General features: G+C 31.7%; 1 protein-coding gene across 2 annotated transcripts; it reads left to right on the forward strand.

The window, feature by feature from the left end:
* The first annotated feature begins 771 nt into the window (after positions 1 to 771).
* On the forward strand, positions 772 to 11806 carry LOC114392507. 2 transcript variants are annotated; one of them, XM_028353671.1, is made up of 5 exons: positions 772 to 1165; positions 1916 to 2109; positions 2384 to 2417; positions 3098 to 3714; positions 11299 to 11806. In XM_028353671.1, exons 1-5 carry the CDS (start codon positions 841 to 843, stop codon positions 11551 to 11553), a joined length of 1425 nt encoding a protein of 474 aa, XP_028209472.1. In that variant the 5' UTR covers positions 772 to 840; the 3' UTR covers positions 11554 to 11806. The 2 variants fall into 2 exon arrangements, with proteins under 2 accessions (XP_028209472.1, XP_028209474.1); XM_028353673.1 differs by lacking the exon at positions 11299 to 11806 and adding an exon at positions 6185 to 6636.
* The last annotated feature ends 5479 nt before the right edge of the window (positions 11807 to 17285 follow it).

Below are 17285 nucleotides of genomic sequence, written 5' to 3' on the forward strand. Positions count from 1 at the left end.
TTGTCTGGAAGCAAACATTAACTATTCCAGTGTACGTGGAACATGAGGGCAGGGGATAATTTTCTTTATTAGTCAAGGTCCACCTTAAGTAGATATTAAATAAATAGATATAAAATTATTTAAATAAATCTAACCACTAAGCTAACGTAGATTGCTAGGTTTTTTTTTTTTTGAAAGGAACGTAGATTATTAGAGTTAATCACTTCTAATCGCAGAAAATAGAAATTGAGAATGAGATTTACAAGATAGTAGTAAATTTAATATTTTCTTTCGGGCCACCATACGATTTTTTTAAACCACCACGCGATTTATCACGGCTGAAACTGAAACCTTCACATATTAAAAATTAAATAATACCAAGTAAATAAAAGTATCTTTTTCATTAAAAAAAGTAACGTTTAAAAATCATAGTCACCTACCATACAATAATAATTTATCTTCTGTACCCATCGACCCATTATTCCGTTCGATGGCTCTCCTATTCCTTGTGGGGCAGGAAGACGGATAATTAAAGGGAGAAAGTTCCATATCATTTTTTTTCTTTTTCTTTATTATAATTTTAAGAGCAAAATCATGGTATATATATTCACAATTTAAAACCTTAGAAGGGACGGGAAATTCCCTGGTCTCCGCAAAACTTCACGTGGTTTACTCACGTTTTATTTTTAAACAACCAATCATTATTCACGTTTTATTATTGTTATTTTCTTCGAACCTTCCCTTCATTATTATGGTTCTATATAAGTCTAAAAGAGTTTGCGACAAAGAAACATAGCTCAAAGAAAAGCACTATCCTTTAAGTTTTGCATAATCTTGCTCCTTGTTATTGCTTCGTAAGCCATGGCAACCGATTGCAATTGCAACAAGGGCTTCGCTGATAGTTACATGTTGTTGAAGCCCGAAGATGCGAGTTTCTTTGATCTCTTTCGTGTCTTATTTAAGGGAAACTTATCACAGAGGAACTTTGTGGAAAGCCATGCAGATGATGATGCTTTGGACGAAAGTTTGGGCCATCGATGGCTTATAGTTATTTCTATTTTGGCCCAGAAGCTTTTGCAGCTTGTTGCCAAGCCACTCTCACTCTTTGGGAGTTGCGTTGAGTTTTTGCTCAACCTTGTAGCCCTTAATGGAGGTGTATTCAGCATCGTCCTTAATTTTCTCGGAGGTTAGTTCTTCTTCTTTCTGTGTCAATGTATATCTTTGATGTATGATATGCCTTTTTTTTATTTCGTAGGAATCAAACATAAATATTAAAAATTTTATAAGAACTTATATATATATATATATATATATATATATATATACATATATATATATATATATATATATATATATATATCGTTCAATTAATCGAATTTGATCACTTTAGTATATGTATGACTTGATTTGTGTTTAGAAACAAATTCCTCTAATACCTAGTTTGACCACATTGATTACTGAGAAATTTCCCTTTAATTTGAAGACATACAAAGGTTGACTACTTCTTAAATCTTGCTTAGTATTTAAAACATTTATTTATTTTCACTGTTTTTTTATCTATAAATATTTAAAAATAAAAAATAAACTAATATTTTAATTATTTTTCAAATAAATAAATAAATAGATTCATAATAAGACTAAGCCTAGTAGAAGTGGTTAATGATGATAAACCAAGATTCAAATCAGTACACGCACTATGTTTAATTAGTTAGTAAGAAAAATGAAAGAAAAGAAATTATAAGGAAATTAAGAAAGAGAAAGGAATAATGATAGTTAATGAGATAAACAGGTAAATTGGTCTTTTGTAGCTATCGGAATTATGATAATATTATTATGCATATGACACTAATATGAAATGTATGATTATTCATTTGAAAAGATTCAGGTATTTAATTTTCTCTTTTTTATCTAATATAATATGTTTTTATATAAATAGGTAAATTGGTCTTGCCCAATCCTGAATCAGAAAATTATTTATCCTTTATTGGAAATTTGGACATTCGAGCAAAGTTGGAAGACGCCGTCCAGCGCGAAGATTCCAAGTACTATCCAGCACTTTCGATGATGGCTTCCAAAGCATGCTACAATAACGCGGCTTACCTTAAAACTACTGTGGAAGATTACTGGAAGGTATGAAAATAGTGATTTTGTTAATGTCAGTCCCAATTTTAATTTTAAATAATTAAAAGCGATTTTTTAAAATATTTATTAAAGTTCAAATTTTCTGATATAATAATATTTTTTGGATAAAAAAATCCTTTACTTAAATTACATAATACCTCTCACTACAAAAATTGACGTTAATAGAATAGTAAAAATAAAATTGTTGTGCTTTGATCCTTTTATCTCTTAAAGTTCATTTTGATGTATCTCTAATTATATTTTTTTTATATGAATTCTACAGATGGAATTTGTGGGGTTTTACAACTGCTTGAATGGTAAGATCTGAAAAACATAATATATATATATATATATATTCATCTCTTCAAACATTTTTTTCTCTTTTTGCTTTGTTGCATTAAGGTTCAAACCTATAATAATCGCATGCATATATACTAGTCTAATCTCCCACAATTAGTCCAACCGTAGTTGATTCTAAACTTGCAAATTAATTCCTTTTGAACATTAACATAATTATCATTAAATTTAAGAAACAGTAGCACTTTTTCTATTTTTTTTTTATAAAAAAAGACACTAGCATGGTTTTATAATATACTATTTATTTATTATGTGAGTCACCTTAGTTCCTATTCAATAAGTCTGGTGTAATTAATTTAAGGATGAATTACATCTTTAGTCCCCTTTTTATTTAATTGGTTTAATTTAATTCTTGTATTAATAAAAAAAAGTTCAAAATCGCATTAATGTTATCTATTCCTTTTAATTGACCATAACAATCTTAGCAATTTGGACACATGTTACTTCCAACTTCTAAGTTTGTTATGATATTTTTACATTCAATTGGACGAAAATGATAACGCTGACACGATTTTAAAAATTAAAAAATCAAATTAAACAACTAAATAAGAAGAGAGATCATAGCAATAATATTTAAACTTAATTTAGTAATAAAGATTATGTTCCTATACACTGATATATATTTGACTTCACTAATCAGAGTATCAAGGAAAGACAACAACTCAAGTCTTGATTGCCTTGGATAAGCATGAGGATCGCCATACCTATGTTGTTGCCTTCAGAGGAACAGAAGCCTTTGATGCCGATGCATGGTGCACTGATCTTGACATCTCATGGTATGGTATTCCTGGCGTTGGAAGAATGCATGGTGGTTTTATGAAAGCCTTAGGGCTAAAACAGAATGTTGGATGGCCTAAGGAAATTGGAGAACAAGACGAGAATCTTCCCCCCTTAGCGTACTATGTTATCAGGGACATTCTAAGGAAAGGTTTAAGTGAAAATGACAAAGCTAATTTTATAGTGACAGGGCATAGTTTGGGAGGAGCACTTGCAATCCTCTTTGGGACAATCTTGTGTTTGCACGATGAGACATTGTTGTTGGAGAGGTTGGAAGGAATCTACACCTTTGGACAACCAAGAGTAGGAGATGAAGCATATGCAAACTATACGAGACAAAAATTTAAGGAACATTATATAAGGTATTGTAGGTTTGTTTACTGTAATGATCTTGTTCCGAGGTTGCCCTACGATGACAAGGAAATGATGTTCAAGCACTTTGGGACATGTCTTTTCTTTAACAGACGCTATGAACTCGAGGTAAGTGTTGAGATTTTAAGCAAAGTATTAAATCACTCAAGTAATAAAATTTTTTACTATATTGTCGGAGACTTGTATCTCATTAATGGGACAAAATTTTTAGTAAAACACAAATATAAGATTATTATAATAATTAATAAGGATAACACAAAATAGAATATTAATAAAATTTTATTTGAAATAAAAGAAAGTACTTTCTCAATAAACACTACTACAAAAAGCAGATTCTACATCGGTCAAACTAAGCTATCTACGTCGGGCCTCCCACCGTCTTTGTTACAGATGTCGTTGTAAGTCGACAACAACGACATCGGTCAGCCTAACCACCGTCTTTGTAATGTCAGAAGACGACGTCAGTGCGCAATTAACAATAGTCGTTATATAACATAAGTCAACGACGGATTTTCAGGAGCACCGTTGTTGTTCGGATCGATTTCAACGTCGGGTGTCATTTGGGCCCGACGTTGTTTCAGAAATCTATAAAGACGGGTGGAAGATGCACCCGTTGTTGCTTTTAAAAATTTCAACATCGGGCTTACGCACACCCGTCATTGTTGAAGGAAGGTATAAAGACGGGTCTTGGAACGACCGTCGTTGTTGGAGAACGCTATAAAGACGAGTCGACTAACGACCGTCGTTGTTTTATAAGGCTATAAAGACGGGTCGACTAACGACCGTCGTTGTTTTAGTTGCCCTGCTTACAAAACTGGGTTATACCATTCACGCAGAAAGTATAATTATATTAGGAAATAAACTAAAATAAACATAAAGTGTAATTTGGGTTATACCAAGTTATCCATCAGTTGCAAGATCAGCTTATTTTTACATGAAATTCACTGAAAATCACAAAATCCAGGAAGCAAAACACCCAACAGAACATGTTATAAAATTTCATACCTGATGAGAGAGCATTATATCAACAATCTTCAATAGATCTTCAATATATCAACAAGCACATCAGCCTAGACATCAAAGGAAAGGGACATGAATGTTGTAGAAAAGTAAAAGATAAAGAAAACATGTTTTATATTAAAAGAGCTACTTAGTTCCTGATTTAGATTTTGTTGCATCATAAGCCAATCATTTGTACATTGGAATGAACAGGCAAAAAAAGAAAAGTAAAATGTGTTGATCAGTTTTTATATACACCACCCCAAGACAATAAACAAATCATTTGTTTTAGAGAAAGAAAAAATATATAATGATCTATCATAATGTTGTAAAAACTAAAAATAGTAATGCAGAAGCCTGTTTGACATAAGGAAAGTATTTTCTATTTCTATTTTCACTAATAACTACAAACACCATTCCTAAACAGAGAAATGGTAGCAACACTGTCTCTAACACATTCTCTTGAACACTCTTTTTTGTTGGCTCAAATTTCTTAAAAATCACAAATTTTACAGGTCCAACTACTCATATGATGAGTCATTATTCTGATTTTATAATTCTCAATAAATTGAGGACCAACAGTGGAGAGTGTGTTAAAACTCTAATAAGCTTTATATATAAAAGTCTATATATATAGTGCCTCTTCTTAATAATTATACCTAACACGTAGGAAATCTTATTAGTTTATAACATGTACCTCTACCAGGCAACCATCCAATGACTGTGGACACTTCATTTGTTCAGTTAACTGCTGTAGTGCCAAGCTTGGTGGTACTATAGCTGCACTTAATTGTTGCTGTGGTAATCAAATGCAGATGCAATGCAGTAGAAGGGGGTAAAGACAATATATTACTACAATTATATGAACAGAAAACCATTGCACGCAATCACCATTATAGGATTTGTGATTCATTATGAATCACAGTAGCATGACCGAAAATAAAATAGCCGCTGTGTAAAATAACATAACAATTGTCTCAAATACAGGAAAAAAGAAATACTCCTACGCCATCATTAGCCGTTTTTACTTATTGCCATCTTTAAAAAAAATGTTGCCCATTTTTTTCGAATTGTGGTGATCATGTCGATGTCCAACGGTGTGTCATTAGCAAACCACTGCAAGTATTCATAATTGTTAGTTAGTACTGCAAATATAAAAATTCAGTTCCAATTGCACTGAAGTTTATGCATACCATGGACCAGTCACTCTTTATGTCGCTGGCTATGATGTTCTAGATCCAATGCATTACATAATATCCACATTCATAACAGCCGGTTTGAACGTGACTCTACATATGGAAAACATTTGAACATCGTATACATTACATAATTTCATGACTTACCTAGACAACAATAACGCATGGTACATAGCTGACTAACCTTTACTTCAATCCACTTAGGTGCAACTGCCTTAGTTTCAGGAGACAAGGTCGTCTTCAATTTCGTCATTACACTGCTTTTAAAAAACCACATCAACACATATACAACATGTCAATCAATAATGCCCATTAAAGAAGGCTTGTAAAAATTTATATGGTATGAGATAACCTATTAATTGTAGCTTTGATATGCATATCAGGTTTCCTACGCAAGGAACAGAACCAAACAACAACATGTTGCCTAGGACACAAAACTACGAGTTGCCAATGTGCCCTGCATGTGATGCACATTAGATACGTATACACCCAAACATCATTTGAAGTATGTTTGTTAAATAACACTTACTGATGGAAGTAAGGTCCAATGTACACCTCTCGGTCAGATTCCTTAAGCCATCTTAGAAGATATTGTTCGCATTCGCTGCGTCTTTCCTTTGAACAAACCAACGACTGTGGCTCAAGGAATGCATACATGAAACCTTGACTGAATATCTGACTCCACTCATGAATATACCTATTCACATGATTTGAAAGTATTGTAGTGGATCATGATATAGAATGAATGACGAATAAATAAATGAAGGATTTGACTTACATTAACCATAATTGTATGACAGATATGTTCAGACTTTTGTCTCCTGCTATTATTTCACTAACATCTGAATATGTAATGAATATCGATGCAGATGCATCTACAATTCCAAGAAACCTCCCATCAAAGTTGATTTCAAGTGGGTTGTCGTAAATATCGAAACTATACTTTATCAATCCACGCAACGGATCATCTGCGTCCACATTAGTCGGCTTCGGCACATGTGCATCCTCGTTGTGTGGAATACTTTGTGGAACCTACATGGTTAATGAAAGTGGGTGAGTATTTGTACTGTAATGTCTCAATGTTTTACTTTATGTATGTCAAATCAAACATGTTACCTCATCTAATACAGCTTTCACAAGGTGTGTGGGCCAAGCTACAAATGTATCGACGGCCTGCTTCACATATTGTATTTCTGACGTGGCATAGGGGACCTCAGCCTCAGGATCAATAACTGTTTCTACACTTACCCTGACAACATCATCTGCATATGCCACTGTGTGTATGACTGAATCCCCCTCCATTATTTTCCCCATGGCCACCAACCTTAAATGAACCATAAACAAAGCAAAAATTAATGCATATAAAACAGAAACTAAACGATGAACAAAACACAAACCAAACCCAACAATTACAGCTGCAAGAAAAAACAAAAGTCCGATTAAATTGTAAGTAAGGTAATATTTCTACAAACCTTGTTGTACCATCCTTAAGCTGCACATACAGTCCCATCAATGGTATGGCATCAGCATGATGTTCTTGTGAAGCCTGGACATTGGTAACAACATTACTTCCCTGTGTGCTGACACGCGCAGCTACTTGTTGTATGTCCGACTGAATTTGGAGTAGCTCTGGGGATCCTTTATTTGACAACTCTTTTTTAATAGCCTCTTTCAATGCATTGGTCATTATTTCCAAGCTCCTCTTATTTTCCTCTTCTAGCTGAGTCCTCAATTCTTCCTTAATTTGAGTCCTCAATTCTTCCCTAATCTGCCCAGTCATGTCTTCCCTAAGCCTTGCAACAACTTCATCTAGTTGTTGTTGGCTGATGGATGTGGATGAGCTGCTGCATGTCCTTGATGCCCTTCCGTAGTACTGAGTAATAGTGACACCTGAGCCTGCTGCCCGAACGCGACCCCCATGCTCAGGTCGGCCAATCGCAGTGTTCAGAATGTCTTGCCGACCATGGGGTACAAACGAGCCCTGCGTTACCTGCTCTTCTAAGGAGTCCTACACAAAACAAGTGACACAAAAATACACCACGTGCAGTCATTGTTCTACTCAAAATACTTAAACATATGAACATTGCAACATATTGGTGAACCTACTATTTTATCTGCAATTTCTTGTGCGGACTCAGATGTCATATTGCCAACAGCCCTGGTCCGAGCAACCTTCCACTTAACATGTCTTTTTATTATGGGACAGACTTCCCACGAAGGACAACTTGATCAAGAGGCAGATTCAGGTAGATAATGATTTATGTCCCTTCTGTCACAATCAACCCGAATCCGCATCCCATCTATTTTTCACCTGTGGCAAAACTATGGCTATATGGTGGGAATACCTTTCTTGGGTAAAGGAAGACAAGGTGTTTCACTGTAGGCCTTTGGATAATTTTATCCAGCACTACTCCTCAGCAACTTCAAAGGTTTCTAACACAAGAAGGACAATGTGGTGGATAGCAGCTACAGTATAAATTTGGAGGCTCAGAAATGCTATCATTTTTCAGAATCAAACTTTTGATCTCAATAGGCTGACAGATAGCACTTTATGCTAACTAGGATTCTAAATTTTGGGAAACTATTCAAGATTACGAATTTTATGTTATTCCTGGAGTGGATATTACTGTCCTACTTTTCTCTATTTAAGACAACAACCTTATTTCTTAAGGATTGAATTTTGATTTGACTTTAAATGCAGGACCTATCAAACTTTTACAATGGGTTTGGTATACATCAATGAAAATGGATGAAAGTGTGAGGAATGAAAAGAGATGAAAGAGAGTAATGTATACTATTCTCTGAGTGGCTGTCATTTGTTTCTAAAAGGAAACAGCATACTGACTCAATAATTATAATATAAACACAAAAAACAAAAAAAAACATTTGCATTTGGATATACTTATTAGTATAAATATGATAATCTGCTCCTAAATACACCATAATGATCTGATATCCTACTGTGGGTCGTGTTGAAACATTCAAATAGGATCTAAGTCAAAATGATTTTACAAAAAGAATCCCTTTGCAGAGGGAGCCACAAATTGTAACGCAGCAACTACAGAATCTACAGAAACACCAAAGATACACCAACTTACCAACCAATAACACCCCATAAGAATTTTTTTTTTAATCATTTGTAAACGCACAATCAAAATTAATAATCAAAAAGTACCTTGTGCCAGCAATAGATGCAGAAGGTGGTTCAGTCCTTATGGTCTTCAATTTAACCTTGTTGAGTAAGTCTTCCAATTGATCTAAGTTCCTCTGAAAAATGTAACAAAAATAATTCAAACCCAAAGTACACAACGCAAATAATTATCCAACTCGAATAGCAGTTATTGGACTCTTAGTTTGAGCTGTGTGCTTAATTACTCCAATTTGCTGACTATGTAAATGAGTGAAAAACCTGTATACATTGTTGATCCGATAACCAAGTAACACATGTTTCCACAAAGAAAATAAAAGCGAAGCTAACTTTTTCTGACTAAGTAGAGAAATGCCAAAACAACACATAAAAAATGGAAATACTTATAAAATCAATGATTTTAAACTGCATTAACTGCACTTTTACACGTAAACAAGAAAAAGAAAAAGAAAAAACACATGGTCAACAAAAAAAAAAACAAAAAACAGGTTAGGATGTTACCTCTTATAATCTAACCACGTTCGGATGCTTCAGCAGCTTCAAGGTGGATATTTCCCTCTTTATCTGCTATGAAAAAATGAAGATGAGAAAACTGATCTTATGTATTAATTTGAATCATAAATTATAAGCAAAGAGAGGTAAAGAAACAAACAAACATAAATTTTGCACAAAAATTGCCAAACAAAACCCAATTACACTGTAAGAGTTTTTAACACCCAAATTTCCAGAACATTTTGGCACATTTGATTCATGCTTCTCATTTGATTCATGCTTCGCATATGTAATAATGGAAGAAAATAATCGAAACCACAATTGCATATGTAATAAATCCAACAACCTATGCTCGAAGTGCACCAATCCAGATAACAAAAACGCGAAACCAAAACAACCAACAACATCAACTTCGTTAGTACTCTGACTTAACTAAACCCTTTGGCCTTCAAATCCTTTTCGCATATTCAACGATGACATTGTTAGGGCAACTCAAGAAGTCGATAATCACATTTTAAAAGTCTTATATTATGAAACAAGAACTAAAAAACTTATATTATGAAACAAGAACTCAAAAACTTCGACATGCTTACCTTCACACAAGCAAGGTCACGACACCACTCCAAAGGGCACGAGATCGGATATGTGGTGGTGGTCAGAACAATGGCTAGGGTTTTTGTTCTTGGTGGTCGAAAAGGCAATGTGACGGTGGGCACGACGGAGTCGTCGCTGGGATGACTTCAGGCAACAGAGCGCTCAGGTATTAGGGTTTTGGTATAGCTTTTTCGAGGACGCGAGAGTGTTGAATCATCGTGAAACAAGGAGTATTTAAAGAACAAAATTAAAGACGGTGCACACGTAACACCGTCTTTGTCTCTGACCACAACTACGACGGTGTCTTCAAACACACCGTCTTAGATTAGTTCCACCAAAGCTACAAACGCGGCGTTTAAGTGAAACGTCGTCGTATACGAAAGGCGCCGTATATAAAACTTATATATTTACGGAAATGCCACCGTGTGCATTACTACGTCGGGTAATGTATGACCGACGTAGAATGTGCGTCGTAAAATACAATATTTCTAGTAGTGAAAATATAAAAGATAATTAATAGGGTAAATTATTCTTTTGTTTCCTAGAAGTATTATAGATGCTATCGTTAGTATTATTGATGCTATCATTTTAATTTCTGAAATTAAAAATTAAAAAACAAGTCTTTAGAATTTTAGTATGTAAATCTTATTAGTCTAATGTTATATAGAATGTATAACTTAAGTTATGACATTAAAAATCGAGTTTAAGAGCCTAGATAAAATATCATAGTTTCATATTTTTTTTGGAGTTTTTTTTAATATTGGGGACTCATAGATATTTAAAATATGACAAAAGAAGGAGATCATGGATATTTTACAGGAACAAAACTACATATATACATGAACTATCTTGATATTTTTGTACTTAATTGCAAACATGATTTTCTTTTTAAAGTTAACAATCGCAACTTTAAACACAACCATAGTTAAAACTTAAACAAAGTCTCAGGTGTTAAACTGTGTGCATGCAGCTGTGATTGCAACTATGTCTATATATATGAAAGGGTTGTTACATTCCACTTTTGTTAAAATTTTGTTTTTTTTGTATTTTTTATTGTTTTGTTTTCTATATTTCACTACCCTAATCACCTATTTTTCTTAAAAAATTAAAAGAATTTTATACCACAAAATATTAGAATAATTTTAATTTATAATGTTTGTTTCCCGAATAAAAAACTGATTGATTAAAAGACCGATTGAATAAAAGCCTAATAATTACTTTATAGGTATTGAGAATATTTATTTATATTATATTTTAACGCAGGTTCTTGAAGAGCAATGGAATAAGAACTACTTCTCACTCTGGTGTGTGATACCCATGGCATACAACGCGATTTTAGAAATAATAAGGAGTTTCATTATTGCCCGCCAAAATGGAGCTTACTACAGAGAAGGATGGTTTCTATTTGCTTTCAGGACAATAGGGTTAATAATTCCTGGGGTACCTGCTCATGGTCCACAAGATTACTTTAATTCTACCCTTTTAGGAAAGATTGAAAAACACTTCAAAGTAGAGTGATGCGCATGAAGATGGATGTATCAATGTTTTAAAAGTCAAATTTGAAATCGAAACAAAAAGACTATACGTCGCGGTTTAATTGGTTCAACTAGCCAATGTTGTTTTTAAATTAGAATCAAACTAGATAAATAACAAAAGGCAATGGGACCAAAATATTGTTAAGGTTCAGTTAGGATTAGTTAATTTCTAGCTTATAAGAGTTTTTTATTTGTAAAATATTATGATAATTATAAGACTTGTTTAATATTTAGAATGTTCAGTCTTATTAATTTTATAAGTGTTCATTGAGAAGTTACGTAGGTTACTTCTGAAAAAAAAATGAGGTAAATAGTTATTAGTACCAACATTTTTTTGTCAGAAATAAAGGAGAAGAAATATAGTTAAAAGGAAGAAAAAAATGTTGTGTCGTAGCAATAAATATTATTCTGAAAGCAAATTTCGATAAACCTCCCGTGCAATCCATGACCAAAATCCGGTTTGTTCCCCAAGGTTTAAACACGGTGTTTAAACTTTTTCACTCGAAACCAAACATGTTGGAGATCACAAATAATGTCCATGAAAATACAAACTAGAAGAAAGAAAGAGAAAAAATATAATTGTTGAAGAATAACTTTTTCTGCTTCTATCAAAATGTAGGCTGCCACACCTTTAATAGTGTTTTTTTTTTTTGCGCTTCAATTATTTAATTTTTGCTTCAATTTTTTATAGTGTTTTTTATTGTGAGTACGGATAGTTGCATGGAGGTGTTTCCTACATTGCCGAAAATTATGATCTATTTTGCATTTAAAAATATACAACAATAATAAATAGAGAAAAAAATAGATTTGTGTACAACAAACAACAAATTTTTTCTTCAATAGTGTGACTATATGTATATTTCTTTGCTATCAACTCTTTGATGAATGAAACTCTATGAAACAAATCTTCTTTCTACTTTTCAGATCTAAAACTAGACTTGAACTTTTTTCTATATCCGGCGCACTTTGTCTCGAGTAGATGTTTCTATTTATAATATTAAAAAGATATAGATTTGAGCCCTTTTTCAAAGTAAAGAAAGGAAAAAATTAAAATAATTTCATATCTCTTTATCTTTATAAAAATAAAAATTATCTCATATCTTTTATTTTAATAAGCGTCCTGATATAGGACATAGATAATTCACGATTAATCACATGATTAATTACGATAATTAATCACATACATGATTTATAGCAATAAAATATTATTTTTATTTTAGGGACAACTTTCACATTTATAAAATAATACTCCCCTTTTTTATATTAATTATATTCTTGGTGCTAGCAAAAAAATATAATAAATATTCCATTAAAATATTTATTTAACTAAATTAAATTCTTTAATTTAATTATCAAATAAATTATTTTCTTTTGCAAAGATTGAAACACTCGTTTGTGTTTGACCCCATAGGTTCAATACTAAACCCGTAGTGAATTAATCATAATTAATTTACTAATCAAGGTAGGCGTCTAACAACACACTTCTTAACGTTTGGATAACATGAAGTAAAACATCTTTTACCTTCAAGAACCAATAGAAGAATAATGTAATCTTTCCTTCCATCATTTATAGCTCAAGGTTAACTCTAGAGTATAGTCTTATTGTGAAACTCTAATAAGTTAACATATTTAATCAATGAATGACTTAAGAAACTTTTTTCTTCTTTCATTTAATTGTCTTGGTCAAGGTCTTAATTCTATCATAGAGTTTAAACTCATATCTAGAGTTGATGGATTCCTTCTTGATGAATCATTAATTCTACAACTATTTAATCATATACAATATTCATTCAACTAGTACCCTAAGATATTAGATGTTTGAAATTAAAATATAACAAATACTTGTTAAGTACTATGATAATCTCATATCAAAGGAAAATATTATATTTCTTCTTGAGAACTTCCTATTGACATATCAAGGTAATATTAACTATTAGAAATTTTCAATTGAGTTAGTTCAATGATGACATCCACATATACATCATCTATATATGCAATTTCATAAATAAGATTTATTAATCTTTATCCAATAAATATCATTACATATATATTGATCTATCTGGATTATTGATGTCCTATTCACAATAGTCCTATGATCAAGAACAATTTATATTAAAATTATAAATGACTTGTTTCTCATTATCATAATCTCTATCATGATAACAAGTCTCTAATTTTAATCAAGGACTGGTCAAATTAACAATTTAATAAAATAATAAATACGATAATAAAATAAAGATAATTCTTTACTAAAATTGATAACATGATGGATTGGATATTGGGTATACATACTTATTCCCAACAATCTCCCACTTGCATTAGAGTCAATCACTCATGTATTCCATTACTAATTCCAACTTGTGCTCATCAAACTACTTTAGTTTTTAATTTTGAGTCTCCATAATGAGGCATAATCTTTAGTTCTTCTTAAGTACTTAAGAATGGTCTTACCCACTTTCAATGCTCCCCACCAAGACTTTCTTGATATCAACTTGTTACACCCAGTGCATAAATGATATTAGAACATGCAAAAATCTTGTCATATACAATAGTTCTCACTATGCTAGCATATGGTGCTCTATCTCACTTCATGAGTTTTAGGACAATCCTCCATACTGAGATCAACTCCAATTCTTATTGGCAAATAGTCACTTTTGGAGTTTCCATGTTATACCTCTTTAGGATGGTATTAGTGTACCTAGATTGGGAGACACCAAGCAACCTTCTAGATCTATCTCTATAAATCTTTATTACTAAAATGTAGGTTGTTTCTCCTAAATGTAAGTGGGACCATCCCAAGCCTTGTTGTGTTTGAGATTCATTCTAGCCCTTTCCATATCACATATGGAGTTGTAGATACTAATTTTGCAGAAACTTTATTTGGCAAGTAAGTTACTCCTTCTAAAGCATATATGCACATAAACTTACTAGAAGATCATAGGTAACTTGATTCTCATAGTCAATTAGCATATTAGGCATCTTATGCATGAGAACAATTCTTAGGTAATGATACTAATCATCATAATTGGATCCAACCAATTTTGTTTCAATGTTTCTTTATGTGGGAAATTCCTTAAAACTATGAATGAGTCATTTGGCTATCAAGTCATTTCTCAAACATATAAAAAGGAAGAATATATCACATATATTTTTCTAAAACATGATGTATCACATACACTTTGAAAAATAATCATACCAAATAAGTACTTGGTTGTCAGTTCAATCTTATTGGTATCTACAACTTAAATTTAATACTCCCCCGAGTAGTCCAGATGTTTAGTATAAAAAATAATTTTGAAATCCACATCTCATGTTATATTAATTAATTATAAGTCCCCTAGTTGTCAGGTCGTTCCTTATTATTAATTAAATAAACAACTTGCATCACATGTTTTTATTTTAAGTTATAGGTTTTTTGGTTGTCAGGTCGTTCCTTGTAATAAAAATAATTTTCGTCACATACTCCAATTTATTTTTCAAATTACAAGTCTCTTATTAGTCAAGTTGCTCCTTGTAATAAAACAAATCAAAATAGTTTGCATCATATGCTCCAATTTATTTTAAAAATCATAAGTTTCTTGATATTCTGGTTGTTCCTTGTAATCAAACAACTTAATATATAAAACAATCTGGATAATATACCACCATATAATAAAACACATATCATCACATGTATTTCCATAAAGACTATAAACAAAAGGTGGAGAAACAAAATTTTACTCCTAAAATAAGATTTTTATACTCATTGACAAGATACAACTTGAATTAAATCATTTTAATTTGAAATCTTATTTTTATGTTAGTTGTTTGAAATTGAATTTGTGTTTGTTGTCAAATTCTTTTACAAGCGGAACAAAGAAAAAAGAAATTAAAAATTTTGGTGCTTCCATCCTGAGAGAATTAGAAGAAAAGAGGTAATTGTGTGTTTTTCAATAGGCAATCTAAGGCTCTTATAGCACACGTAAGAAATTTCTTTTTCTAACCATCCAAAAAATAACTCACAGTACATTCTCTTTTGTTTCTATCTAATGTTTAAATTTAAAAACAAAATTCATTTTTGTTTCTGTTTGCCAACTATTAGCATATAAAAAACAAAATCATTTTTGTTTCTAATCAATAAATCAAATATCTCCATACAGAAAAAAATAATCCCGAGGGACTTTGTTTATACTTAGCATATGTATGTATATATATATATATATATATATATATATATATATATATATATATATGTATGTATGTATATATATATATATATATATATATATATTAATTTATTTGCAAGTGCACCAAATTGTCTTAAATGGTAAAGTATTTGGAAGTTCGAGTATCAAATCCCGAGGGACTTTGTTTATACTTAGATTGATTCAAACCTAATTTACAAGCAAGAGACAAGAAATTTAAAATAAAAGATAAAAAGAGGTAGAATATAAGATAAAGATTTTTTAAAAAAAGATAAGAGGTTTAAAGATAAAAAATAGAAGATAAAATAGATAAAAGATTTAAAGATAAGAAAAGTAAAAGATAAAGATGATGATAAAGAGATAATTTAGTTCAAATATGCAGGGGTCTACCATGCCAAAACTACTTGTGATGCAATGTTACTGATTCTCTCTATGATATCTTTGTTTCCACACACATATATTAAAACATTCTATCTTTGGTTTTCCGTATGAAAAGCCTAATTTATCTATTCTTTTCTCCTAAATTTCTTTGCAAAGAATAAGATAATAAATCACACTAAGATTAGAGAAGCATGAAATAGGCTAAACGAATATCAATCTATTTCTAGCAATGATTTCATTTAGATACCATTTCCCAGTTATTTAGCAAATAATCATTTTTCAATGCATTATCTCCTAAACACTATATGGATGACCCCGACCATAATAAACAGTTAAGTACAGAAAAAAGCAATAGAACATGATTGCATTTAGGGGCTGATGTGGATGGAAGAAAAGGGATGGATAGAGGATGAAAAGAGGATAATGAACCTAGAAAGAGAGTTTCCCCTATTAGATTAGGATGTATTCATTAGAGAGCTCTGAGTCTCCGGGGTGGTGTTGTCCCGATGTGTAGGTTATGTCTCTCCCTTCTGCTTCCTACTCCTTTTATAGGCCTAAGGTAGCTTAATTTTCACGTGACCTCGTGCTTAGCGCGGGCTTTCACGCTAAGCATACCTTTGAGCCTCTTTGTGCGCCTTCTTTGAGGTAAGCGTGAGTTGGCCGCTAAGCGAGGAGACATGCTGAACCTGTCTTGTGCATTATGCGAGCTGTCTCAATCTTCAACTTTTTCTTTAAAACTTTTTTTTTCAAATTTTTGCATCAATCTTCCTCCAAAGCACTTGAAATCTTCTTCTTTTAACTTCTGCTAATCAAAAACTGCAAAGATATTAATTTCTTTATTATTTCATTAAAAACAAATATAAAGTAAAGAAATTACAATATTTTTACTTTCATTGCAATCACCATATATTATACAAGATATAATATTATAATAATAATAATAATAATAATAATAATATTAATAATTTAAAGTATATATTAGAATCTTGATTCACATGTCAAATATACACAACTCATTAAACATAATCCAACAATTGAATATAGGTTTTAGATTTAACAAATCAAGTCAAAGATATTTCAGCAGGCTTATATAACAATATGTGCATTAACAATTTCGATCTCAAAAAACAATTTTGCAACTATTGCCATA

This window comes from Glycine soja, chromosome 17 (genome assembly GCF_004193775.1).
Source record: "Glycine soja cultivar W05 chromosome 17, ASM419377v2, whole genome shotgun sequence".
Classification (NCBI taxonomy): Eukaryota; Viridiplantae; Streptophyta; class Magnoliopsida; order Fabales; family Fabaceae; genus Glycine; species Glycine soja.

Coding starts and splice junctions, on each gene's coding strand:
- LOC114392507 (XM_028353671.1), top strand. CDS start 841: ATGGCAACCGATTGCAATTGCAACAAGGGCTTCGCTGATAGTTACATG. Junction 2,418..3,097: donor GTTTTACAACTGCTTGAATG/GTAAGATCTGAA, acceptor TTCACTAATCAG/AGTATCAAGGAAAGACAACA. Junction 3,715..11,298: donor ACAGACGCTATGAACTCGAG/GTAAGTGTTGAG, acceptor ATTTTAACGCAG/GTTCTTGAAGAGCAATGGAA.